This window comes from Pan troglodytes, chromosome 5 (genome assembly GCF_028858775.2).
Source record: "Pan troglodytes isolate AG18354 chromosome 5, NHGRI_mPanTro3-v2.0_pri, whole genome shotgun sequence".
In the NCBI taxonomy this organism is placed as follows: domain Eukaryota; kingdom Metazoa; phylum Chordata; class Mammalia; order Primates; family Hominidae; genus Pan; species Pan troglodytes.
In genome coordinates this window covers 49,006,633-49,032,646 of record NC_072403.2, presented here as the reverse complement: position 1 = coordinate 49,032,646, position 26,014 = coordinate 49,006,633, and the positions used below count along the sequence as shown (strand labels likewise).

The following is a 26,014-nucleotide window of genomic DNA, read 5'->3' as shown; positions in this document are numbered from 1 at the left end:
GGCCCAGGTGCCAGCACCTTTTTATTTATTTATTTTTCTTTTAAGACAGGTTCTCACTCTGTCACCCAGGCTGGAGTACAGTGACACAATTATGGCTCACTACAGTCTCGAACTCATAGGCTTAAGTGATTTTTCCCACCTCAGCCTCCCAAATAGCTGGGACCACAGGCATGCACCACAATACTTGGCTAATTTTTTTATTTTCTGTAGTGATGGGGTCTTGCTATGTTGCCCAGGCTGGTCTCAAACTCCTGGCTTCAAGCCTCCCCAAGTGCTAAGATTACAGGCATGAGCCACCACGCCCGGCCACCAGCACCTTTTGAACGTTATCTTAGTTAACTGTCACATTAATTAACTTAGTTAACATTATCTTAGTTATAAGCCCCTATGGTAGGCAGGGAGTGGTGGCTCACACCTGTAATCCCAGCACTTTGGGAGGCCGAGGCGGGAGGGTTGCTGTAAGACACTGCACTCTAGCCTAGGCAACAGGGTGAAACCCCCATCTCTAAAAAAACAAAAAAAACAAACCCCCCAAGGTATGTATTCCAACACCCACTTTACAGCTAAGAAAACAGATGTTCAAAGAAGTAATGGTGGCCAGGCACAGTGGCTCACGCCTGTAATCCCAGCACTTTAAGAGGCAAAGGCGGGCAGATCATTTGAGGTCAGGAGTTCAAAACCAGCCTGGCCAACATAGTGAAACCCCGTCTCTACTAAAAATACAAAAACATTGGCCAGGTGTGGTGGTGGGCACCTGTAATCCCAGCTACTGGGGAGGCTGAGGCACAAGAATTGCTTGAACCTGGGAGGTGGAGGTTGCAGTGAGCCGAGATCGCGCCACTGCACTCCAGCCTGGGCGAAAGAGTGAGACTCCATCTCAAATAAAAAATAATAATAACAATAATAAAAAAAGAAGTAATGGTGATTTGCTAGTACCTAATAGTGACAGAATTTAAAACTCTGGTCTATATGACTCTGAAACCCTTGTTCTTCTTATTACACCATAAAATGCCAAGGCGCAGTCCTCAGAAATCTGTTCTGTTTTAGCAACACTCACTCATCCAGTCCACAACCTTCAATACAACATGAATGGTTGGTTCCCAAAACTACATCCTGATTCCTATAAATCCAATTGCCTACTGGCATTTCCAACTGGATATCCAACAGGCATCTCAAACTTTACGTGTGCTAAAGAGAACACCTGACTTCCCCCAAAACCTGCTCACTCATTTTCCCTATCTCAGTCAATAGAACTATCTAGTCAGTTAAGAAAGCCAAAAAGCTAGCCTTGTCTTCTCTCTATTATCCCCACCCCCATCACACTCGTTCTACCAAACCCTATCTACTGGGGCTCCTAAATATATCCTGAATTTGACCACTTCTCACCCCCACCGCTACTGCCTCTGTTCAAGCTCCTTCAGTATCTCCCCTAGACTATTATAGTCATCTACTTAGTATGGGTCTCCTTGTTTATACTCTTGGCCCTAACATTCTAGTCTCAAAACAGCCAGAGTGATCTTCTGAAAAATCAGTCTTCCACTCAAAACCCTGCAAGACCTTCCCATCCAATGTGGTGTGGTAGGCTGCTTGCAATGATAGTTATAAACAATCCTCCCATCCCTTTCAACTCTTTTCAATGTGATGTTGACACTTTCCCATCAAGAGGTGGAGTTTATTTCTTTTTGTGTGTGTGAGACAGGGTCTCATCCTGTTACCCAGGCTGGAGTGCAGTCACGCCACTATGGCTTACTGCAGCCTCAGCGTCCCAGGCTCAAGCAACCCTCTCACCTCAGCCTCCCAAGTGGCTAGGACCACAGGCGCGTACCACCAGGCCCAGCTAATTTTTTTTTTATTTTTAGTAGAGACGGGGTCTGGCTATGTGGTCCAGGCTGGTCTCAAACTCCTAGGCTCAAACAGTCCTCCCACCTTGGCCTCCTAAAATACTGGGATTGCAGCGTGAGCCACTGAACTGGGTCATGGTGTATTTTTCTAGTCCCTGGAATCTGAGTGGCCTGTGACTTCCCTTGTCCAACAGAACACAGTGGTAGTACTGCAGCTTCCACTTTTGCCCTCTCGGAACCCAGCTGCCGGGTGAGGAAGCCTGGGCTAGCCTACTGGAGATGCCATGTGGAGGAGAACTAAGGCACCCTGGTCAATAGCCCCAGTCAACTGCCAGACAGGTGAGTGTGGCCGCCAGGGACCAGGCCAGCTCACCCATCAGCTGACTGCAAACGTGTACACCCAGCCGATAGCACACCAGGTAGACGAGCGGGCCCACCTGAACCTGTCCACAGAATCATAAGCATGTCAACGGCTGTTGTTTGTTGTTTCAAGTCACTACGGTTTGGGTTTTTTTTTTGAGTTGGAGTCTTGCTCTGTCACCCAGGCTGGAGTGCAGTGGCGCGATCTCTGTTCACTGCAACCTCCACTTCCCAGGTTCAAGCGATTCTCCTGCCTCAGCCTCCCAAGTAGCTGGGATTACAGGCATGTGCCACCATGCCTGGATAATTTTTTTTTTGTATTTTTTATTTTATTTTGAGATAGTGTCTCGCTCTGTCGCCCAGGCTGGAGTGCAGTGGCGCAATCTCGGCTCACTGCAACCTCCGCCTCCTGAGTAGCTGGGATTACAGGCACATGCCACCACACCTGGCTAATTTTTGTATTTTTAGTAGAGACGGGGTTTCAGCACGTTGGTCAGGCTGGTCTCGAATTCCTGACCTCGTGATCCACCTGCCTCGGCCTCCCAAAGTGCTGGGATTACAAGGCGTGAGCCACTGCACCCAGCCATTTTTGTATTTTTAGTAGAGATGGGGTTTCACCATGTTGGCCAGGCTGGTCTCAAACTCCTGACCTCAAGTGATCCACCTGCCTCGGCCTCCCAAAGTGCCACCACGTTTTGAAGTGGTTTGCTATGTAGCAATGGATAACTGATGCCGAAGCCAAAGTCCTTACTATGCTTTTACAAGGCCTATGGGATTTAGTTTCCACCTCTCAGGCAACTTCAACCCCTCTCACCATCGTTTATTCAACTCAAGCCACACAGGCGACTACTGTTCCTCCAACACACAAGCCCATTTCCGTCTCAGGGCCTATCACATGGCTGGCTCCCTTCTTAATTTAAATACCAGCTCCAATGCACCTTTTACAGAAGTCTTCCCTAAACTCTCACTGGCCCTGCCCTTTCTCTATCACTTGCCCTATTTCATTGTTCTCCCTTGTTCTACTGGCACCTAAAATTATATTTGTTCATTTGATAGTTTTTCTTACTGGCTTTGTCCCCCCTGTTAGAATATGAACTCCACAAGGAGAGGGGATTCTGCCTGCTTTGTTCACAGTTGCATCCAGTACTGGGAACAGCTAGCACAAGGTGCTCAACAAATCTCTGTTGACTGAATGCATTCCCAGAGCTCTCCGTCTTCTGGGCTCTACCCTCTAACACCCAGCACCTGATCTGGCCCTGTTTGCATCACACACTCTCAAATGCCACAGGCCTCCTTCTCAGAGCACAGCAAGGGACACTGGCGTGGCTCAGTGTCAGCCTCAGTCAGCATCTGTGGAATGACTGATCAAAGCCAGAGTTCCCAAACTTGAACACACATGAAGTATCACCCAGAGCACTTGTTAAATACACATCTACCTGGGTCCCACCCCTAGAACCTGGGTTGGAAGCTATGGAGTGGGGCCCCGAATTCTGCATTTTTTTCCTTTTTTTCAAGGCTCCAGCAATGTCTTAGACATTTTTTTGGAGACAGGGTCTTGCTGTCATCCAGGCTCCAGTACAGTAGTGTGATCATAGCTCACTGGAACCTCCAGCTCCCGAGCTCAAATGATCCTCCAGCCTCAGCCTCCCAAATAGTTGGGATTATAGGTGTGCATCACCATACCTGGCTAAATTTTTTTTTTTTTTCTGAGACAAAGTCTCGCTCTCTCACCCAGGCTGGAGTGCAATGGCACGATCTCGGCTCACTGCAACCTCTGCCTCCTGGATTCAAGCAATTCTCCTGCCCCAGCCTCCCAAGTAGCTGGGATTACAGGTGAGTGCCAACATGCCCAGCTAATTATTGTATTTTTAGTAGAGACGGGGTTTCACCATGTTGGTCAGGCTGATCTCGAACTCCTGACCTCGTGATCCACCCACCTCGGCCTCCCAAAGTGCTGGGATTACAAGCGTGAGCCACCGCACCCAGCTAACTTTTTAAATTTCTGTAGACACAAGGTCTCACTATTTTGTCCAGCCTGGTCTCAAACTCCTGGGCTCAAGAGATCTTCCTATCTCGGCCTCCCAAAGCACTGGGATTATAGGTGTGAACCACCGCGCCTGGCCTGTGTTTTAAAAAGTATCCCTAATGAGGCCGGGCATGGCAGCTCACACCCATAATCCCAGCACTTTAGGAGGCCGAGGCAGGTGGATCACTTGAGGTCAAGAGTTTGAGACTAGCCTGGCCAACATGGTAAAACATCGCCTCTACTAAAAATACAAAAATTAGCCAGGTGTGGTGGCACACACCTTTAAACCCAGCTACTTGGGAGGCTGAGGCACGAGAATCACTTGAACCTGGGAGGCGCAGGTTGCAGTGAGCCAAGATCACACCACTACACTCCAGCCTGGGTGACAGAGTGAGACTCCGTCTCAAACAAAAGAAGAAAAAGTATCCCTAATGAAAGCAGGTGATTCTCAGACCTCAACTGGAGGAAGGCTTGACTGTGCATCTTGCCTTTGCACCTGCACTGTGAGTGTCCTGAGCACTCGTTACACGTGTGCTGTGATTCCCACCCAAATCATGGCCTGAGTATAGGTGCACGTCTTCTAAGATTTCAGTATCCTAATGGGAATACTAGCATCACAACTTCACATTTACAAAGCCACTTTCATATTCAAATCTTTTTGCAAAGTTACCCACTCGGAAAGATAATAGTAACATGAAGGTAAGTGGAAGAAGCAGATTGCAAAATAGTTTGTACGTATGTGTGTCTCTGTGTGCATATTGTAATTTTTATTGTGTATCCTTTTAAACTACCACAAAAGGTTTGGAACAAGGCATGGTATAAAGAAATAAGTAAACAAATAAATCCCTATGCCTGTAGTGAGGATATAAGGTTTGTTTTGTTTTGTTTTGTTTTGTTTTGTTTTGAGATGGAGTCTCACTCTGTTGCCCGGGCTGAAGAGCAACGGTGCGATCTCAGCTCATTGCAACCTCTGCTTCCTGGGTTCAAGCAATTTTCCTCCCTCAGCCTCCTGAGTAGCTGGGATTACAGGTGTGCCCCACCACGCCCAGCTAATTTTTGTATTTTTAGTAGAGATGGGGTTTCACCATGTTGGTCAGGCTGGTCTCCAACTCCTGACCTTGTGATCTGCCCGGCTCGGCCTCCCAAAGTGCTGGGATTACAGGCATGAGCCACCGTGCCCGGCCTGATATAAAGGGTTTATCATGTGTACTTTCAGTCATATGTCTTGCTTTTCTCCCCCTCTTTTTTTTCATAAGTAATATGTTTAGTAAAGAAATTTGGAAAGCATAACAAACTAAAACAAATTAAAAATCACCTATAATTTTGTCCACTATTACCTCCCAAAAAAGAAAAATCATTTTCATCTACTTCATTTGACCTTTCCAACCACCTTGTGGGGTAGGTAGTAGATTACTGGCTCCATTTTATGGATGAGGAGACTGAACCCAGTAAGGTGGGTGATTTGCTACCATCGTCACTCTGTGCATTGGGAGCATAGTGGGACCCAGGTCTCTAGATTCCTAGTCTATTGCTCTTTCCTCTGTACCCAGAGGACCATTTTTCTGTGAGGGCTGTCACTATTTCCTCTGGAGCACCCACCCTAACCCCTGTGCCTGGCTCTCTACTATCTACACCGACTCCCAGTAGTGAACTGATTCCCAAGCCTGCAGGGCCCAGAACTGAGAGGGCCTCAGGTGAGTACCAGGGAAGCCTCTGTCCATCACACCCAGACCTGTGTTCCCCTCCACCTCTCCTTGACCTTCAGGGCAAAGGTGCTCACTGGCCACAGTGATGTTGACATCCTGTCTCCGCTGACCAGCCAGGTTGGCCGCGTGGCAGGTGTAGACACCAGCATCACTTTCAGCAATATTGGCCAACACCAGCTCGTGGCCCTTCTGGTAGACCCTGCCATGGGTGGGCAGCCGGACTCCCGCGTGCTCCCACCACACGCTGGGCTCTGGCAGACCCTTGGGGGGAAGGCAGGTCACACGCTCCTCGCTGCCAGCTGTAAACACCCGTGGCTCAAATAGCGGCATGTCTTCAATCTCTGCAAGGACATAAGTAGGAGGAATGGCCCAATTATTGTGGGTCTCAGGGTACATGATGTTCTCCCACAGCAAGCCTAGGCCCTTTCCCAGCACAAACCCTCCCCTGCAACCCTCTGCATATCCTCTTCCTACTCCCAGCATCCTTTTCTTCCCCTGCCCTCCAAGCGGCTGAGTAAAAACAGAAGCCTAAATCTCTATGTGCCAAAAATGTTAAAGGCAGCCTCCCACATCAGCACCCCAGACCCAGAGACTCACCTGCTAGGTGAAGTGTGGCTTCCAGGATGATGGGTGGGCCCCTCTGCCCCTGGCCAATGCAGCGGTAGATCCCTGCATTGCGTGGCCGGACCTGGGTCAGCAGCAGAGACCCGTTGGCAAACACTGTGGCTCTGCGGAGGTGTGGGGGGCTGCAGAGGGGAGAGTGCAATTTGGAGAAAGTGGCCAATAGGCCTAGTTCTGGAAAGGAATGCAAGGGAACCCCTTTCCTGCAAAGTCGGAAATGTAGTAAGGAATCGACCAGGAACAGGGCAGAGAGAAGGAAGCTGACACTCCACACTGGTGTGTGTGCCTGCATACACTTGCTCAGGTGCACGTGCAGGTGTGTGTTCCAACTACAGGAGATCAGCTCAGGAAGCAATGAGGCAAATGGCAATGCAGGTGAGAGAGAGAGTGATATGGTTTGGCTGTGTCCCCACTCAAATCTCATCTTAAATTGTAGCTCCCATAATTCCCACATGTTGTGGGAGGGACCCAGTGGGAGGTAACTGAATCATGGGGGCAAGTCTTTCCCGTGCTGTTCTCATGATAGTGAACAAGTCTCACAAGATCTGATGGTTTTAAAATGAGGCATTCCCCTGCAGAAGCTCTCTCTCCTTTGCCTGCTGCCATCCATGTAAGACGTGACTTGGTCTTCCTTGCCTTCTGCCATGATTGTGAGGCTTGCCCAGCCATGTGGAACTGTAAGTCCAATTAAACCTCTTTCTTTTGTAAACTGCTCAGTCTCGGGTATGTCTTTATCAGCAGCATTAAAATGGACTAATACACAGAATAACCACCATGTGCAACTGTCAAGACAGAGGAGCCACCTTCCCACAGGGCCACGTTTATAGGGCACCCAGCTCCAGGGTCAGATACCCCTCAGCCATACCAGGCAGGCTACTGATGATGTCCTCAGGGCTGAAGTCAAGTGGCATCCAAGCCCCTAGCCTAGGAAGCCACACCCCCAAGGACCATGTTCATGCCTGACACTGCAAAGGTGTTCTATGCTCTCCTAGGGTCCAGGCAAGAACAGAAGTCCCTGCAGTAGGGCTGGAACCTTCTAGAGGTGTTTGCTTCCTCTAAAAAGTGTGTGTACGTGTGTGTGTGTGTGTGTGTGTGTGTGTGATGTCTTTGCCACACTGGATCACGCTATCTAGACTATGACCACCTGACTACCTAGGTCTCTTGTGTCTCTCTCATCCCTGGGGTCTCTACCCTTCCATCCCAGAAGACCCATGTGGGTGGTGGGGAGAGAGAAGTGGAACCATCACTAGCTCAGAGTGCCTTTGTGCAAACTGGAAAGGGGCTCTTCCCAGAGACTCTTCCCTGTGTCAGACTCATCTTGTAAAAGCAAAACATTCAACTGTGTCTCTTGGAAATTTGAAATAATACATGTACAAATCTGTGATGTCTGTGATACAAATCGCACCCCCTTCTACAGAATGCATGTGTGTGGTACATGGTACTGGAATGCTCCCAGCCAGATGCCTTACCGACTGCGGTTAGTGATGGGAGTCTCATCCTCAAAGAGCCACTGCAGGCTCGGGGGTGGCTGGGCTGAGAACTGGCAATGGAACATGGCCTCCTCATTCCTCGCTACTACCACGTCCTGGGGTGCCAGCACCACCCTGGCAAAGCTTTCATCTGGAGAGGGAAAGATGGGGGAGCAGGCAGCCTGGGTGGTGAGGCCCTCCTGTCCTCACCTCATCCCTTCCGCCCCCACCCCAGGCTCACCAGCAATGCTCAAGGTGAAGTTCTGGCTGCTGCAAGCCTGGCCAAAAGCATTGTGGGCGCAGCAGGAATACAGCCCACTATGCTCAGGACCAGCTGGCCGGAGCGTCAGGTTCCGCTCCTTGCTGCTGACTGTGTGGTTGCTCTGACCATCAGAAAGGGGGGTCCCATCTCGGAACCATTGGTAGGTGGGCCTGCAGGGCAGACACAGTCAGCAGTGGTGGGGAGGGGTACTCAGTGGCCAGTGGAGAGGATACAGTATCAGAGGGTCAGGGCTAGACCTTTCAGTTTATACATGGAGAAACGGCCTGAGGAAGGGAAGGGACTTGCAAAAGGGCACACAGTAATTCTGATTCAGGGGCAGAATCAAGTTGATATTAGATCTCCCAGCTCTACACACAATGTGGCTCACTCTTCAGGCCACCAGGGGCCGGCATAGGGCAATATCTGGGGGCGGGCAGGGTGAACAGCACTGTGGTGGTGGAACGAGTGGTCACAGAATGGAGCGAGGTAACATCCGCATAGAGTCCAAGATTTGGGGAGACATCCCTGTCCGGAATAACCCTCTTCATCCCCACCTCCCTGACTCCTTACCGAGGGTGCCCATCAATGTGGCAACGAAGTGTGACCTGGGTCTGTGGCTGGATCTCAGCTTCCGAGGCTGGATGCTTCAGGACCACAGGACCTGCCTCAATCCCTGTAGCAGAGGCCACGGTTGCAGTGAGGGGCAGAGCAGGGCAAAGGCGGGAAGGCAGAGGGCAAGGAGGAGAAGCAGGAAGCCGTGGAACCTCGAGGCTCTGTGCCAACAGACACAAGGAAGCCCTGGAGGCTGAGGCTGGGGCTACAGTTACCAGATACTAAGTGCCTGCCTGGTCCCTGGCAGGTCAAGTCTGACACTTGGCCAAGGGCTCGGCCGCCCTTTCCATTTGCACAAGCATGCAGCAGATAAATGGGTCCCAGACTTGAAGGAAAAAATTTTGGAAAAAATATAACTTTTAATTTCCTCTTATCCACATGAGCAAAAAGAGCTGATGATAAATGCATTCTGCCTGGCCCGTTTAACTGGAAATGGGAGAAGCTGAGGTAAGGGAGGGATCCCCCAGGCCTCAGTCATTGAGGGTCTGACAGGGGGACTGGGCACAGCCCCCCTGGCTCTCACATTTGATGTTGAAGGAGGCGTTGGCACTGAGGGCTTCTTCTCCAGTGACATCATCCCGAGCCACACACTGGAAGGTGCCAGAGTCCTGCAGCCGGTCCACAGCTGCAAAGCTCAGGCTGCTGCCCTGGGCGAAACGCCGCTCCGTGTCCTGGACAGGGGCCCCATCGAGCAGCCAGTACACATGTACCGGGCCCGGAGCCTCAACCTCACAGCGAAGCAGCGCCCGGCGCCCCTGCAGTGCATCCTGGGAGGACGGCTGCTTGATGAAGACAATGGCTGTCTGGGTACCTGTAGATGCAAACAGGGGAGAGGCAGGGTCAGGGGGAGCTGCAGCCTCTGTCCTAACACAGGCCACCTTGTGCACAGGAGGAAAGGGGCTGTGTACACAGGAGGCATCCAGTAAGTGCAGGTGTGAAGGATCATGATGCCACAATTGCAAGAGTCCCCTGAAAAACTTTTCTTTTTCTTTTTGAGATTTCTTTTTCTTTTTTTGCTCTTGTCACCCAGGTTGGAATGTGGTGGTGTGATCTCAGCTCACTACAACCTCCACCTCCTGGGTTCAAGTGATTCTTCTGCCTCAGCCTCTCGAGTAGCTGGGATTATAGGCATGAGCCACCACACCCAGCTAATTTTTGTATTTTTAGTAGAGACAGGGTTTCGCCATGTTGGCCAGGCTGGTCTCGAACCCCTGACCTCAGGTGATCTGCCCGCCTCGGCCTCCCAAAGTGCTAGGATTACAGGCGTGAGCCACCACGCCCAGCCCCTTGAAGAGCTTTTCAACTGTGCTGAGTGCTCTGTAGGATACAAAGACACAGTAGCCTCTCCTCAAGAGGTCTGAAGACTAGAGGGGCACACAGAACACAGTTACAGTCACATAAATGCCAAATGAATGGGGTGGGCAGGCAGTAGTGACTTGAGCACGAAGGAAGAAGGGATCCCTAAGGGCTGGCTGCACAGGGAGGCTTCCTAGCAAAAGAGAGTCTGCCTGCAGGGTGAGATCACAGGAGGTTTTGATGCCAGGCTGAGGAGCCGGGGACACTGCAGGCCACCTTCCCCCAATACAGACTCAGGAGGTTTAGTAAAGTTAAATCATGACCCAAACAGCACCCTGGAAAGATGGCTTCACTCATGCCCCTCGACGGTGCCAGCATCAGAGGTGGCCACAGATGGGATGCTTTGAATCTCATCCGCAAATGCTCTGCAGCCCAACGTTTCCCAGACGCTTCTTTGAAAAAACCCAACCCATCACTGGAGAAGCCAAGATTCTCTAGAAACCTGGGCTATTGCCAAAAACAAGCCAAGGTCATTCCCATGTCCTGTTCTTTTTTTTTTTTGAGACGGAGTCTCGATCTGTCACCCAGGCTGGAGTGCAGTAGCACGATCTTGGCTCACTGCAAGCTCCGCCTCCTGGGTTCACGCAATTCTCCTGCCTCAGCCTCCCGAGTAGCTGGGACTACAGGTGCCCACCACCACGCCCGGCTAATTTTTTGTATTTTTAGTAGAGATGGGGTTTGACGGTGTTAGCCAGGATGGTCTCGATCTCCTGACCTCGTGATCCGCCCGCCTCGGCCTCCCAAAGTGCTGGGATTACAGGCGTGAGCCACCGCACCCGGCCCCATGTCCTGTTCTTTATCCCTGAAAATCCATCTGTGGCCAAGGTCAGCTTCTCTGTGTTAAGAGGAGAGCCATGTGGTTCCAGAGTTCCACTTGAAGTCATTCCCCTTCCTTCACCATTATAGTTCAGCTCTGGCCACAGGGTCCCTGCAACCAAAGGTGGAACCGCAGTCAGTGGGAACAAAGGAAAGAGGAAGAAGCCTACACTGTATGGCAGATGGGTTTAGGGAGGCGGAGGGCAGAGCCGGGCAGGTGGGTGGCATGGTTACGGCGGCGGCAGGAGCAACACACTGGACTTTGTTCCTAGCCCGCGTGGGCGACTTGTAGAGGCCTGGAGCCACTGGGCCTTGAACACAGAAGAGGACTCCCCGATCCCCCCGCCCCCGGAAGAAGAAATGGGCCACCTGGAACTGCTACACGAAGCAGCAGGCTCTGCCTTGAGCCAAACTGGCTGGGCAAGGGCAAAGGTACTAACGGAGTCTTTTCCATCCCTTCCCAAACCACTGGAAACTAATCTTGGCCTACAGAGCCCCTTCCAAGTCCCTGGAGGTGGGGTTCTGTTCTTTACGGCATGAGAATCAGTCTCCTCATAAAGTCAGTGTCAAGACAATTCCAGGATCCCCCAGGCTGGGTCCAGATGAGGGGCTGCCCCTGCTGTTGGTCCGTCTCCCAACATGCTCATAGGGGCCAGCCCACATCTCCTGACACAAAACCCAGTCATGGAGCTGGAAGCAGCTCCAAGCAGCCCATTACTTCTCAGCGTGGCACTGATGGTTCTCTGGGTGAGCTATTCCACCTGCTGTGCAAGTTAACAAATCTGCCCTCCCGGCATTGTGACAATTCAAACACATCCCTAAACATTTCCAAATGATCCACAGGAATAGGGCTCTGTTCCTGCTCAGCACCGTGGTACAGATGGGTAAACCCAGGTCCAGGCACAAGAAGGAATCTGCCCACGATCAAATAGCTCATATGTGGCAGAGCCAGGACTATGACCCAAAGAAACCAACTCTGTGCTCTTCCCATCCCCGCCCAGGGACTCAGAAACAACCCTCGAAGCATCTGATCCTACAATGAGGAGTCACATTCCCGACTGCCAGGTAGTGTGTGGACACACCTCTTGCAGACAATGTCAGGCACACAAAGGCACCCAGCAAGCACTGCCTGAACCAAAGTGACCTCTGAGGAAGTGTGGGGCAAGAACTGGTTCACGGGGTACTTCTGAAGCACCTCTCATGACGCAGATGGGCAGAATCAGACTGAGTCCCCAGTGGGCCTCTGCAAATGTGACTCACCAAAATCCTAGGACCTTTCTTTTTTTTTGAGACGGAGTCTTACTTACTCTGCCACCCACGCTGGAGTGCAGTGGTGCAATATTGGCTCACTGCAACCTCCACCTCTCGGATTTAAGCGATTCTCATGCCTTAGCCTCCCGAGTAGCTGGGATTACAGGTACGCACCACCACACCTGGCTAATTTTTGTATTTTTTGTGGAGACAGGGTTTCACCATGTTGGCCAGGCTAGTCTGGAGCTCCTGACCTCAAGTGATACACCCACCTCGGCCTCCTAAAGTGCTGGGATTACAGATGTGAGCCATGGCGCCCTGCCCAAAATCCTAGGATCTTTGACCCACAACTCCAGGAGGCTTGTCAAAGACCAAAGAGAGATCACCTGCCTTCGAAGTGTGGACAAGCCCCCACTTCCTCGCTCAGCTTCTGCAGACATGGTGGGGAGCCAGGAGTCTCACCCACACAGAGGAGCAGCTAAGGGGCTGGAATGAGACAGGCTGGGCTCAGATCCTGACCTGTTACACTCAGTGTGTCTGACCTTGGGTAAGTAACACAGACTGTGTCTCAGCTTCCTCTGCCTCTCTCACAAGGCTGTCATGAGTTGTAAACCTGGAAACATACATGAAGTGCCTTGCAAATGGTTCATCTTCAGTAAACGGCAGCTACTGTTAATATTCTCATGATCACCCCTCCTGCTCAAGGACTCAACTTCTAAGAAGATTAGAAGGCTCTCCACTTGCCAAGTGCCAGGACCACTCCCAGACCCTGGCCAGGGAAGGAGCCGCCACAGCAGAGAAGTCTGAAGGCAATAAGCAGGTGGTGGGTGGGATAGAGGGGAAGGGGCCCTGAGCTTGCAGGAACCACAGACCACCTGCCACAGAAACCCAAGCTGGGAGAAGAGACAGCGTGACTCAGAGAGACCCCAGCTCAGCCTCGGCCACCCCCAGCTCAGCCTCCAGCACCCACTCCTGGGGCTGGGACTGGACTGCTCCATAGCTGTGGTGAGAGATGCTGCATTCCCAGACTGCCACTCAGAGCCCCCTGTGCCCCAACGACTGGGCCTGGGAAACATCAAAGCTGGCCCCGAGGGGGCCTCTGTCCTGACGTCAGCTCACAGCAGGTCCTGGTTAGTGCTTGGCTGGGACAGACTTTAGATGTTTCTTTTTTCTTTTTTTTGAGACAGAGTTTTCATTCTTGTTGCCCAGGCTGGAATGCAATGGCACAATCTCAGCTCACGGCAACCTCCGCTTCCCGGGATCAAGCAATTCTCCTGTCTCAGCCTCCCAACTAGCTGGAATTACTGGCATGAGCTACCACACCCAGCTAATTTTGTATTTTTAGTAGAGACTGAGTTTCTCCATGTTGGTCAGGCTGGTCTCGAACTCCCAACCTCAGGTGATCCGCCCGCCTCAGCCTCGCAAAGTGCTGGGATTACAGGCATGAGCCACCCCGCCCAGCAGATGTTTCAAAAGGCAGAGAATGCAGCTCCCAGGTCTGCTCCAAGCCCCCAGCCCCTGCTATACGCACCTCAACCATGAGGCTCTTTATTCAGGTTGGCCCAGTGCTGCGGCACCCATGTTTGCTCAGAAGACAGTCTGTGGTGTGCCCAGCCTGGCCATCTGCCCAGCTTGCAGCGGGGGACGTTGGCCTGTTGTTTGTTGTTGGGCTATTTTTGAGATAGGGTCTCACTCTGTTGCCCAGGCTGGAGTACAGTGGTGCCATCACGGCTCACTGACTGCAGCCTTGAACTCCAGGGCTCAAGTGATCCTCCCACCTCGGCCTCCTAAGTAGCTGGGACCTCAAGCGTGTGCCACCATCCCAGCTAGTTTTTTATAGAGACAGGGTTTTGCCATGTTGCCCAGGCTGGTCTTGAACACCTTAGCTCAAGCGATCCTCCCACCTTGGCTTCCAAAGTGCTGGGATTATAGGCATGAGCCACTGTGCCTGGCTTCGGTCCGCTGTTTTGTTTTGGGGAAGCAGACAAAGGAGACCTGGCAGAAAGGTCAGACTCCAAGAAAGGAGCTGGGAAGTAAGGGACTCTACTTTTGCTTTGTCAGAAGCTTTGCTGATAACAAGAAATGGAGGACAGCAACGACAGAGAAGAAGGCAGGCGGTTCGGGATTGAGGTGGTACCTGCCTCAAGGTGATGTAGTCACCAGCACATTCCTGTCCCCGCCCCCTGACTTGAGTATGCCCCCAGGACTGTGGTCTGGGAAAGGTCCTGGGCTTCCCGAGGCTGCCTCCTCTTTTGCCACCGAGGCTGCCTCCTCTTTTGCCACCGGGCCATGCTATGCAACCCCCTCCACTGCACACAAGCCCCCATGGAGATGCAGGCCACGTGACCCCGGAGGCAGCCAGCTCCATGTGCAGCTTTGCTGCTGCCAAACAGCCCTGCCTCCGCTGCTCCCTAGTGACGCTACCTTAGTGTGGCCTCTGCACCCTTCTTTGCCGTGAAATGGGGACAGCGGCCCACCACCCCACCTGAGTAAGGGCTAACGGGTTCACATTCACAAAGCCCACACACGGCACAAAACGCAGAGGGTGCTGCTTCCCCGGTATGAGCCTGCCGTACCGGGCTCAGCAGGCAAGAAGCCCTCAGCAACAACAGGCAGACAGGGCCATCTGCCCACACCAGGCGCCGACCCCAACAAAGCCGGAGCTGCAAACACCCAATAAGGACATTTTCCAAGCCATTTCCTTGGCTCCCTAACAGCCATCTATATGCAGACACTCACTCTGCCTGCGTCTCCCGTGCCTGCCCTCCACCCCCACCCCCGCCAGCATCTGGTCTGGTGCCCACCCTCCGTGTTGCTCTCTGGGCTCAGGCCCAGCCAGCCCATGTGTGCATATGTGTGCGTGTATACACACACATATGTGTAAACACAATTGTTACAGAGAGCAGGGAGCAGCAGGAAGTTTTTCCTAAGCACTCCCACTCTAAGTAATTTTGGCTGCTTCAATCCAAGGATCCATCTGGGCCACTCAACTACCCATCTCTCAGGAGCTAGAACTCCTGGTTTAGGAAAAACACCCCCAGGACCTATATAGGCCTCAGAATCTGCCACACATCACTGTTTGATTCTATCAATCAACTTCTCTCTCTCATTAAAGAAAATGCCATCCGGCCAGGCGCAGTGACTCACGCCTGTAATCCCAGCACTTTGGGAGGCCAAGGCGGGCGGATCACAAGATCAGGAGTTTGAGACCAGCTTGGCCAACATGGTAAAAGAAAACGCCATCCGTCAGATGTCTCAGGACCAGGCTGAGATAGAAAGACCCTGGCTGAGTGGGGAGCTTGATGCTACCGGCCCAGAAGTCCTCCAGGAGTGTGCTCCACAGAGGCATGGGGATTTTGCATGGTGGAGCGTGACTGTGTGAATAATTGCAGGATCTCCCACACCCCAAGTCAATCAGCCACACATATGTGTCTGACTCTTCCACACCAGCACCACACTAAAGACTCAGTCCTTTGGCCGGGTGCGGTGGCTCATGCCTGTAATCCCAACACTTTGGGAGTCCAAGGCAGGTAGACCACCCAAGGTCAGGAGTTCGAGACCAGCCTGGCCAACATGATGAAACCCCATATCTACTAAAAATACAAAAATTAGCTGGGCATGGTGGCACGTGCCTATAATCCCAGCTACTTGGGCGGCCGAGACAGGAGAATTGCTTGAACCAGGGAGACAGAGGTTGCAGTGAGCCGAGATCATGCCACTGCACTCCAGCCTGGGTGACAGAGCAAGATCCATCTCAAAAAAAAAAAAAAAAAAGATTCAGTCCCCGGCTCCACGGCCTGGGTCCCTGTAGGGAATATCCTGAATGCCAGATGGCCCCTTGAGTCCAGGTCAAGGTGGGTGGCTCCTGTAGGGCATACATAGACCCCCAAGGGAGAGGTTTGCCAGCTTCCCAGTGTAGGGAGACAGCGCCAGGCCACAGGCCAGGAGAAGCAGCCCTCAACCTGAGAAGCATAAATGTTCCAGGGGAGGAGCAGCCCCGGGGCTCCCTGACCCACAGAGGACAAACTTCCTCTCAAGTCCCCACCACTTGGAAACTCTGAAGGCCAAGCCAGAGGGCCCAGGGTGCCTCCCCAACCCCTGAATAGCCTACCTAATCCTCCCCCAGGGCCCAGTGCACTGTACTGCAGACCTCATACCTTAAAGATCTGACTGATAACTCTGGACTGCTCTTGAGCCACCCCAAATGTGTGTGGCCCAGAGACATTTTTTTTCTTTTTGAAATAGGGTCTCATTCTGTCGCCCCACACTGAAGTGCAGTGATGCAAGCACGGCTCACTGCAGCCTCAACCTCCGAGGCCCAAGCAATTCTCCCACCTCAGCCTCCTGAGTAGCTGGGGCCACAGGCACGTGCCTGCATGCCCAGCTAATTTTCAAATTGTTTTTGTAGAATTGGGGTCCCCCTAGGTTGCCCAGGCTGGTACTGAACTTCTGGGCTGAAGTGATCCTCCTGCCTCAGCCTCCCAAAGTGCTAGGATTACAGGCATGAGCCACCATGCCTGGCCACATTTGTAACGTTTTGAAGAACAGTCTCAATCACTACAGGAATAACTCATTTGAGTGAACAGTAAGTCCAGTCATCTCCCTTTCACCCAGGTTGGCAGAAACACAAAATGCTGCAGGGCTATTTGTGACTCTGAGGATTTAGAATGTCTCCCCCGACTACCACCAGTACACTGTATGTGGTTTCAGTGCAAGCAACCCAGACTGTCTGATGGTGAGCCCAGAGCATAAGGGTTCAGAGGTCACTGAAGATGGACAAGCTGACTCCAAGACCCAGTGAGCTGCAGAGCACAAAATTCTGCTCCCCTTCTGTCTTCCCAGGGTCTACAAAAGGTCCCAGGTTCACCAACAGGAGCCCTCCAAAATCCATCCCAGACCTTGCCCTAAGCAGAGCAAGTGGGAGCAGAGCCAGGGACCCTGCTGAGTTTTCCTATCCTGGGACTTAATATCAGTATCTGGAGAGGTTCCCACATCCAGATTAGAGAAACAGAACAGGATCACCAAGGACTGGGGCAGAAACAATTTAGCAGGCCGGCTCTTACATCTCTGGTGAAAACTGAAACTCAGACTTGCCTGTCCCACTCCCAGGAGGCCCTGGAGGGGGCAGATTAACCTCTAACGGCAGGAGTAAGGCCTTGGGTCCGGCATCACATGGTATCCAAGCATGGAGAGACAAGAATGCCAGCCAGCTGAGTCAGGCACAGCGCCTGCAATCCCAGCAACTTGGGAGGATGAGGCAAGAGGATCCCTTGAGGCCAGGAGTTCCGCCTGAGCAACATAGTCAAAAAAAAAAAAAAAACAGAAACATGGCACATGACGTAAGGTGCTCCCCAGCCAGGGTCACCATCAGAACCTGGACCCCGCCCATCTTCTTCTGGGGCTGGAAGGGCTATACCCAGTACATGCCTCTTGCCCTTAGTGACCCTTAAATGGCTGTGGAGTCTCTTAGGAAGTAGCAATGAATGAAAAATGCAGCTGGAGTGAGGTGGTGTGCTGAGATGGAAGGAACATAAGTTAGGGAAACCTGGGTTCTGGTTTGATACAGTCACTAATGAGGGCGACCCTGGTCAATCGCCACCTCCTCCCAGGCAGTCCTATCTGTAAAATTACAGAAATGACAGCATGCAACTGAACAGTCACCAAGACCTAACATTGGACTGGCTGCAATGAATCACAGAGGTAGTTACAGAAACGGGGGCCCATTCCCCAGAATCTCCCCAACTCACCATCCGCACAGCCAATCCTCAGAGACCACTTAGTAAATGCAGCACCAGGCCTGGGAGGGATTAAGAGTGACCTAACAAACAGCAGGTGTGTGGGGTCTGAGGCAGCTGGGGGCTGCAGACAGAGATCCAGCATCATTCTGATGAGCTGCTGTGTTCCTCGGCGCAGCCCCGCGCAGCCTCCCCGGGAGACCTGCCTCTGCCATCTCCTGCCTTGGCCACACACTTGCACTGAAATCTCATTGCCTGGGATACCCCATCACTCTTGCCTCTGCTGTGACTGAGAGCTTTATCCCCCAAGCTAGTAAGCTGGAGGGAAGGGCAGACATTTGTGCCCAGTGTGAGACATCTGTGCCCCCCTGGTGCCTGGGACACGCAGTAAATACCCTGAGAGCACGCGTGGGGAAATGAAGTCACTCAAGTGTCCATTTGACCTGAAATATTGTCCTACATCTACATTTATCCATCTTGGCCAACTTAATTTTCCTCTCCGAGTCTCAGTTTTCTCACTTGGAAGATGGTAGCCTTGAAACCAATTTTAGTAACGCTTTATCAGCCTACAGTCCCTCCCTATGATATTTAAATGAAATTCACATTAAGTATAGACACACAAAAGTCTGCCTATTTTTCAGGAAAGTTAAAAACCCCAGAAATTCTAAGGAACCGTGGAACCCAGGATTCAAAAGTTCTCGGACTAAGCAGACCCCTTCCAAAGGTGAATGCAGGAAGGAGGACCTGGAACAGAATTGCCAAGGGGAACCACAAGCTCTCAGCACTCTCCATGTCTGGGAACAGATCTGGCCCCAAATCCATTCTTGGCCCCAAGAGGAGAGGGACAGACAGCAGCCAGCTGTCTCCTGAAGACGCCAGTGAGGAGCCTGCAGAAATAATATACATCCCAGGGAAGGCAACAGGGCTGCTGGAACAGGAGACTGGGAAATATGCCACGAGCTCAGCCTCAGGAAGACCTCTGTGGTGCTCAGCCAGTGCTCCCAGTGATCCAAGAGGACAAGGAGTCCAGCCCCTGATCACCCAGGGAAGATGGGAAGAGATTTGCTGTGGGCTCAACATCCATCCACTGGAGGGGTTCAGACCCAAAGTGCTTCCAGGTCTCTGACTCCCAGGGGTTCCAATGTGCAGGATCCTTCAGAGTCCACCATGGAGAACAGTGCCAGGGTGGAGCCTGGGAGCCAGCTTCCCATGGTCCTTCCCGCAGAAGCAGGGGGTGAACTAGACAGGCCAGGACCACTACCTTGGACTGGCTGTAGCCTTAGTTTAATGATTAATTTTCTAAACAGGCTCAGAAAACTCTGATAAATTCCAATTTACGAGCCTTTTTCACCCATCTCTGTCTCCCGCCTAGGAGACTAATAATCCAGGCTGAGAAGCACAGCCTGCAGAGCTGGTCAGAGTGGCCACAGCAGTTCACCCCTAATTCCTGGTCGTGAGGAGGACGCCCTTTACACCCTGCCTGCACCCAACCCTGCCTCACCCACCCTACCCTTGGGGATAGGTGGCCTCAATCCCATACAATAAGGAAAATCTTCTCTGGCTTCTAAGAAGTTAAAATAGCCTGGTTGTGGTGGCTTATACCTGTAATCTCAACACTTTGGGAAGCCGAGGTAGAAGGATCACTTGAGCCCAGGAGTTTGAGACCAGCCTGGGCAACATGATGAAACCCCATCTCTACAAAAAATAAGCCAAATGTGGTGGCGCCCACCTGTCGTCCCAGCTACTTGGGAGGCTGAAGTGAGAGGATGGCTTGAACCCGGGAGGTGGAGGTTGCAGTGAGCCAAGATCACGTCACTGCAGCCTGGGTGACAGAGCAAGACCCTGTCTCAAAAAAAAAAAAATTATATATACACACACACACACACACACACATATATACACACATATATACATATATGTATATACGTATATATACAGACATATATACATATATATATATATAGAGAGAGAGAGAGAGATAGAGAGAGAGAGAGAGAGAGAGAGGTTAAAATATTCCTTAAACCTGCTCTGTCCAATATGACAGCCCTAGCGACATGAGGCTATTTAAATTTATTTATTTATTTATTTCAAGACAGAGTCTCACTCTGTCATCCAGGCTGGAGTGCAGTGGTGCAATCTCAGCTCACTGCAACCCCCACCTCCTGAGTTCAAGCAGTTCTGCTGCCTCAGCCCCCAAGTAGCTGGGATTACAGGTGCCCGCCACCACGCCCAGCTAATTTTTGTATTTTTAGTAGAGACGGGGTTTCACCATGTTGGCCAGACTGGTCTCGAACTCCTGACCTCAGGTGATCCACCCACCTCGGCCTCCCAAAGTACTGGGATTACAGGCATGAGCCAACGCGCCCGGCCTAAATTTAATTTAAATGAAATAAAATTGAAAATTCATTTCCTCGGTCACACTAGCCACACTTCCAGTGCTCAGGGGCCATAGGTGACTGGTGACCACTGTATTGAATCACAGAGAGAAACAGTTCCACCCTCAAAAAAAAAGGCCCATCTGACCACCTGCTTCTGGCTGCCCTAGTTCCTCTGACTGCCCACTTCTTGCCAGATCCTGTGCACAGACACACTGCCTTTTTCTTCTTCTTCTTTTTTTAATCCATAGGATTCTGCCTGATAGAGGACACATTTCTTTTCTTTTCTTTTGTTTTTTTTTTTTGGACAGAGTTTTGCTCTTTTGCCCAGGCTGGAGTGCAATGGCATGATCTCGGCTCACTGCAACCTCCACCTCCCAGGTTCAAGCACCTCTCCTGCCTCAGCCTCCTGAGTAGCTAGGATTACAGGCACCCGTCACCATGCCTGGCTAATTTTTTGTATTTTTAGTAGAGACGGGGTTTCACCATTTTGGCTGGTCTCGAACTCCTGATCTCAGGTGATCTGCCCACCTTGGCCTCCCAAAGTGCTCTGCCTCCTGCCTGGCGGACAGACTGGGACTGGCGTGAACCACCACGCCCGACCTAGAGGACACATTTCTGATCCAGAGAACTCTCAACACCATCAGCCTCATTTTATAGACAAGGAAATCGGAGTCAAGGATGCCCCAGTAAATGGCAGGCTCAGGAGCTGCCCCTGGATCTGTCTGGCTCCCAAGTCTGCCTTCTTTCTGTGATGCCACACTGGCTGCTTCTCATTTCACTCATTAATTCCCTGTTACCCACATTCCCTCCACAACCAATCTATTGTGTTTCACATGAGTCCTTTTGTTTGCATGTGCTCTTGTAAAATGCAATTGGTGTTCCACGGGCAGGTATTTCTTACTCATGTGAACGGTCCTGCAAGATCTCTCACCTGCTTCCTACTCGTTGTTCATACTCAGCACTATGTTTTGAGGATCCTTCTCTGTGGCCTTCTCCTACATCCTGCTCTTCTCCCCAGTAGATTCATGTATTGGGCTTTTCTGGGGGAGAAGCAAATGAATGCTCTTTTAAACAGGTGGCGGAACAGAGCTGTCCATAGTTGAAGTCTACGGTGGGCATGGTGGCTCAGGCCTGATTGTAATCCCAGCACTTTGGGAGGCCGAAGTGGGCAGATCACCTCAGTTCAGGAGCTTGAGACCAGCCTGGGCAACACGGTGAAACCCCGTCTCTATTAAAAATACAAAAATTAGCCAGGTGTACTGTCGGGCACCTATAATCCCAGCTACTCGGGAGGCTGAAGCACGAGAATCGCTTGAACCCAGGAGATGGAGGTTGCAGTGAGTCGAGGTCGCACCACTGCACTCCAGCCTGGGCGATACAGCGAAACTGAGTCTCAAAAAATAAATAAACAAATACATAAAAATAAAAACATAGTTGAAGTCTACAGCCTCTCCTCTGCATGCCCCAGCACCCAGCCCTAGCCTCTATCACCTACTCACCCTCGTCTGTTTCCACCACTCCTCTGGGTATCCTCAGAACCTGGTCACATGTACATGTATCCATATGCGCGTGCGCGCGCACACACACACACACACACACACACACACACACACACACACACACACACACAACCAGCTTTTCCTGGCCTTCTTCCTCCTCCACTCAAGCCCAAAAATTCACTAGAGGCTGGACCTCGGCTGGTTTCAAAGGGATAAGAGAAAGAATCAGTCTCATACTTTTATATTTAGAAGCGTTCTGCAAACCACTTCCCGGAGCAGACAAGAGTGGGGAATGTGAGGAAATCACTTTGCTATGTTGTGATGTGGAACGCACGAGCCGCCCAGGGCCTGTGGCAGCAGGCTGCGGGGACACGACGCAATGTTAGCACATGTGCAGGAGGCGAACATGCCCCTGGACAGCCTGGCCATCCCTTCTCACGGCTGGCCAGCTGGCCGGGAGCAAAGCCACAGACCCTCTCTCAAAGGCCCCTCTTGTGACCCTTCCTTTGGGGAACACAGTGTCTCCACCTATCTAGGCAGCAGCTGTTTCTGGAAACCAACCCTTCTTTCTGGGGAGGGGTCTTACAAGGGGGTTGCTCCACTCAGGCCTATAAGACTAGACTTTAGGCCCAACCTGGGATACAAACAAAGAGAAGGCTCCAGACTGAGGGAGGGGGCTGGAGGGTGCTTAGAAGAGCCACGAGCTTGGAGGGGCAAGGGTACACTCCTGGACCCAGGCCCATGGGAGAGGGGCATGGGAGCAGGATTTTGCACAGGGCCCACTGCCCCCTTCTTTTTTTTTTTTTTTTTTGAGATGGAGTCTCGCTCTGTCACCCAGTTTGGAGTGCAGTGGCGCGATCTTGGCTCACTGCAACCTCCGCCTCCTGGGCTCAAGCGATTCTCCCATCTCAGCCTCCCGAGTAGCTGATACCTGCCACAGTGCCAGGCTAATTTTTGTATTTTTAGTACAAACAGGGTTTTTCCATGTTGGCCATGGCTGGTCTTGAACTTCTGACCTCAAGCAATCCGCCCATCTCGGCCTCCCAAAGTGCTGGGATTATAGGTGTGAGCCACCCCGCCCAGCCCCCACTGCCCCTTTCTGAAGGCAGATCTCCTCCTGCCATCAAAAGCTCTCCTCGCAGCCATCTCTGCGGCTGGGAAAATGCTGAGATAACAATGCACCGGAGACAAGGGGAACAGATCTTGCAGGAGCCATCAACTGCAGCCATGGTTGTTGCTCAAATATTACTCACAGGTACTGGAGCCAGCCCAGTGTTATTAGGTGAGCCCTGGGGGCACAGGGGGATGAGGACAGGCCACCTGCTTGGCTACAGTCAAACCATCAGATCTTCCCAGATACTTCCTAGTCTCCTTACAAACTCCATTTTACTGCTTAAAATATAAACTTCCTAATAAGTTTATATTTTAAATATTAATGCATATTTTAATGCATTAATTTTATTTAATCTCTTAACTACATTACTAATGATTGTTCCTTTATTTTTAAGGAAAATAACCAAAAAAGAGTCATACTTTAAAAAAAATCAGCTGTTTAGAAAAAGCATTCTGGCTAAAGATAGCAAAATAAGTATTTTAATCTTCTAATCAATAACAATAGATGAAAAAAACAAACTGATGAATAAAGGACAGAAACAACTCCCTGTAAAGTTATTTTTTTGTAAAGTTTTTTTTTTTTTTTTTGAGACAAAGTCTAGCTCTTGTTGCCCAGGCTGGAGTGCAATGGCAAGATCTCGGCTCACCGCAACCTCCGCCTTCCAGGTTCAAGCGACTCTCCTGCTTCAGCCTCCTAAGTAGCTGGGATTACAGGCACGTGCCACCATGCCCCGCTAATTTTTTTGTATTTTTAGTAGAGACAGGGTTTCACCATGTTGGCCAGGCTGGTCTCGAACTCCTGACCTCAGGCAATCCGCCTGCCTAGACCTCCCAAAGAAGTTATTTTTAAAAGCACCAAAATCTTGCAACTCATCACCAGATGCCAAAAGCTTAAGGACAGCCCACTTCAGAGGGAAACATAAAGCATAAAGCACACGCGGACGGCTGAGAAAAGGGCTCCTAGGGGTGGCTGATGCAATTGCTGAACTGAATAGCCAAAAAAATGACAAAAAACCTCAAGTTTATTTCATGCCTACTCCCTTGATCTTTCAGTCAGGGTCTGGAAGGCACCGAGATCTGGCTTCACTCAAGTCTGGAACTGGCTGTGCCCCCATTCCAGGGGGTACCTCTTACAGACCTCCAAAGTCACACACAGACAGAGACAGACAGGAGAGAGACAGAGGGAGAAACAGAGGGAGACAGGGAGATGAGATAAGGGAACAGAAGAAATTGAGAGAGACAGAGAAGGGGAGACTGACAGAGAGAGAGAGAGACAGACAGACAGACAGACAGACAATGTGAGACCCAGGCCCTGGCAGACAGATGGAGGTGGTGAGAGATCAACATGCAGAGACACAGACAGAGAGAAACTGAGAGACAAAGATCAAGTAACATAGAATCATAGAGAGACAGAGACAAAGGGACAAGAAACAGCACGCACATGTGACACACGCACATGCATGCACACATGGAGCTCCCCATGCCTGCAGGGCAGGTCCCAGCCCATTTACCCCAGCTGCCCCTGGCAGGTCTGTCCTGTGTTTCTAGCAGGGGGACCCTGCCCACCCCCTCCCACCACCCGCCCCAGCAGCCCTGGGGCCGCAGGGACTCCAAACTGAGTCCCCGGCCACAGGCCCCGGGGCTGCTCAGGGTAACACTAGATTCTGAAGGTTACAGCTTGTCTGTTGGTGGAAGGCCGGAGGGAGTTAAAGAGAGGGGCGGAGGCTCTATATATACACCAGATTCAGACCATTTATAATGGAGAGCCCTCAAATTAGAGGCTCCTGGTAAATAATTCACCAGGAAGAATACAGTACCTTCCCTGGGCTCATCCATTATTCATCAAGATAAATGCGCCGTACTGTTAAACTTCCTGACATCTAAAATGGTCTGAGCCATTAGGCCAGGAGTGAGACAACAGCAGAGCAATTTCCATCCAACTTTTCCAGAACCCCTGACCCAGCACTCCTGCTACTTTTGGAGCTTAAGTTGCTGCTCCTTAAGCAAGGGCAAAGCACTTGGCTTCCAGAAAGGGCCAGGCCCGGGCTCTGACTGTGAGATCCCAAAGGCAGGCATATACCCCCAGCTCCCAAGAGCCTAGGGCCAGAAGGAAACAACCGTGCCCAGAAAAGTCTTAGGTAAAACCCTTGTGTTCACCAGACCCCAGAAGGAAAAGGGAAAAGGAAAACACTTTTTTTTTTTGAGATGGAGTACCGCTCTGTCACCCAGGCTGGAGTGCAGTGGTGCGATCTTGGCTCACTGCAACCTCTGCCTCCTGGGCTCAAGTGATTCTCCTGCCTCAGGCTCCCCAGTAGCTAGGACTACAGCTATGTGCCACCATACCTGGCTAATTTTTGTATTTTTAGTAGAGACGGGGTTTCACCATGTTGGCTAGGCTCGAACTCAAACTCCTGGCCTCAAACGATCCACTCGCCTCGACCTCCCCAAGTGCTGGGATTACAGGTGTGAGCCATCACACCTGGCATAGGAAAATACCTTGTTTGTATCTGTCTAAGGGCAATACTGTTCCGAAGAGTATCAAAGAAGAGCACTTTGGGAGGCTGAGATGGGAGGAGCTCAGGAATTCAAGACCAGCCTAAGCAGCACAGCAAAACGCTGACTCTAAAAGAAAAAAAAAATTAGCTGTGTGCAGTGGCACGTGCCTATAGTCCCAGCTACCTGGGAGGCTGAGGCGAGAGGATCACATAGGCCCAGGAATTCAAGATTACAGTGAGCTATGATTGTGCCACTGCACTGCAGCCTGGGTGACAGACCATGACCCCATCTCTTAAAAAAAAAAAAAAAGGCTCAAAGAATTTGACTTTGATGCCAGCCACCAAAGGCAGAAAGACCTACATCCTAGACTTGGCTCTGAGCAAGTCATCTTGTTGTCTAGGCCTTGGTTTTCCCAAATCTAAAATGGGGCCGGGTGCAGTGGCTCACACCTGTAATCCCAGCACTTTGGGAGG

The 26,014-nt window shown here is 51.3% G+C and overlaps 1 protein-coding gene across 4 annotated transcripts in view; it reads right to left on the bottom strand.

The window, feature by feature from the left end:
• Positions 1-26,014, bottom strand: part of PTK7 (protein tyrosine kinase 7 (inactive)) — an 85,429-nt gene that overhangs the window by 22,968 nt on the left and 36,447 nt on the right. For 2 of the 4 annotated variants that reach the window (XM_016955547.4, XM_016955548.4), the window contains exons 2-8: positions 10,969-11,181; positions 9,421-9,708; positions 8,856-8,958; positions 8,265-8,455; positions 8,024-8,174; positions 6,531-6,679; positions 6,008-6,274 (exon numbers count right to left, since the gene is read on the bottom strand). In XM_016955547.4, coding sequence (XP_016811036.1) covers positions 6,008-6,274; positions 6,531-6,679; positions 8,024-8,174; positions 8,265-8,455; positions 8,856-8,958; positions 9,421-9,708; positions 10,969-11,181 — 1,362 coding nt within the window. The remainder of the gene's footprint in view (positions 1-6,007; positions 6,275-6,530; positions 6,680-8,023; positions 8,175-8,264; positions 8,456-8,855; positions 8,959-9,420; positions 9,709-10,968; positions 11,182-26,014) is intronic. The other 2 variants (XM_518486.7, XM_063812434.1) reach the window with 1 other exon arrangement.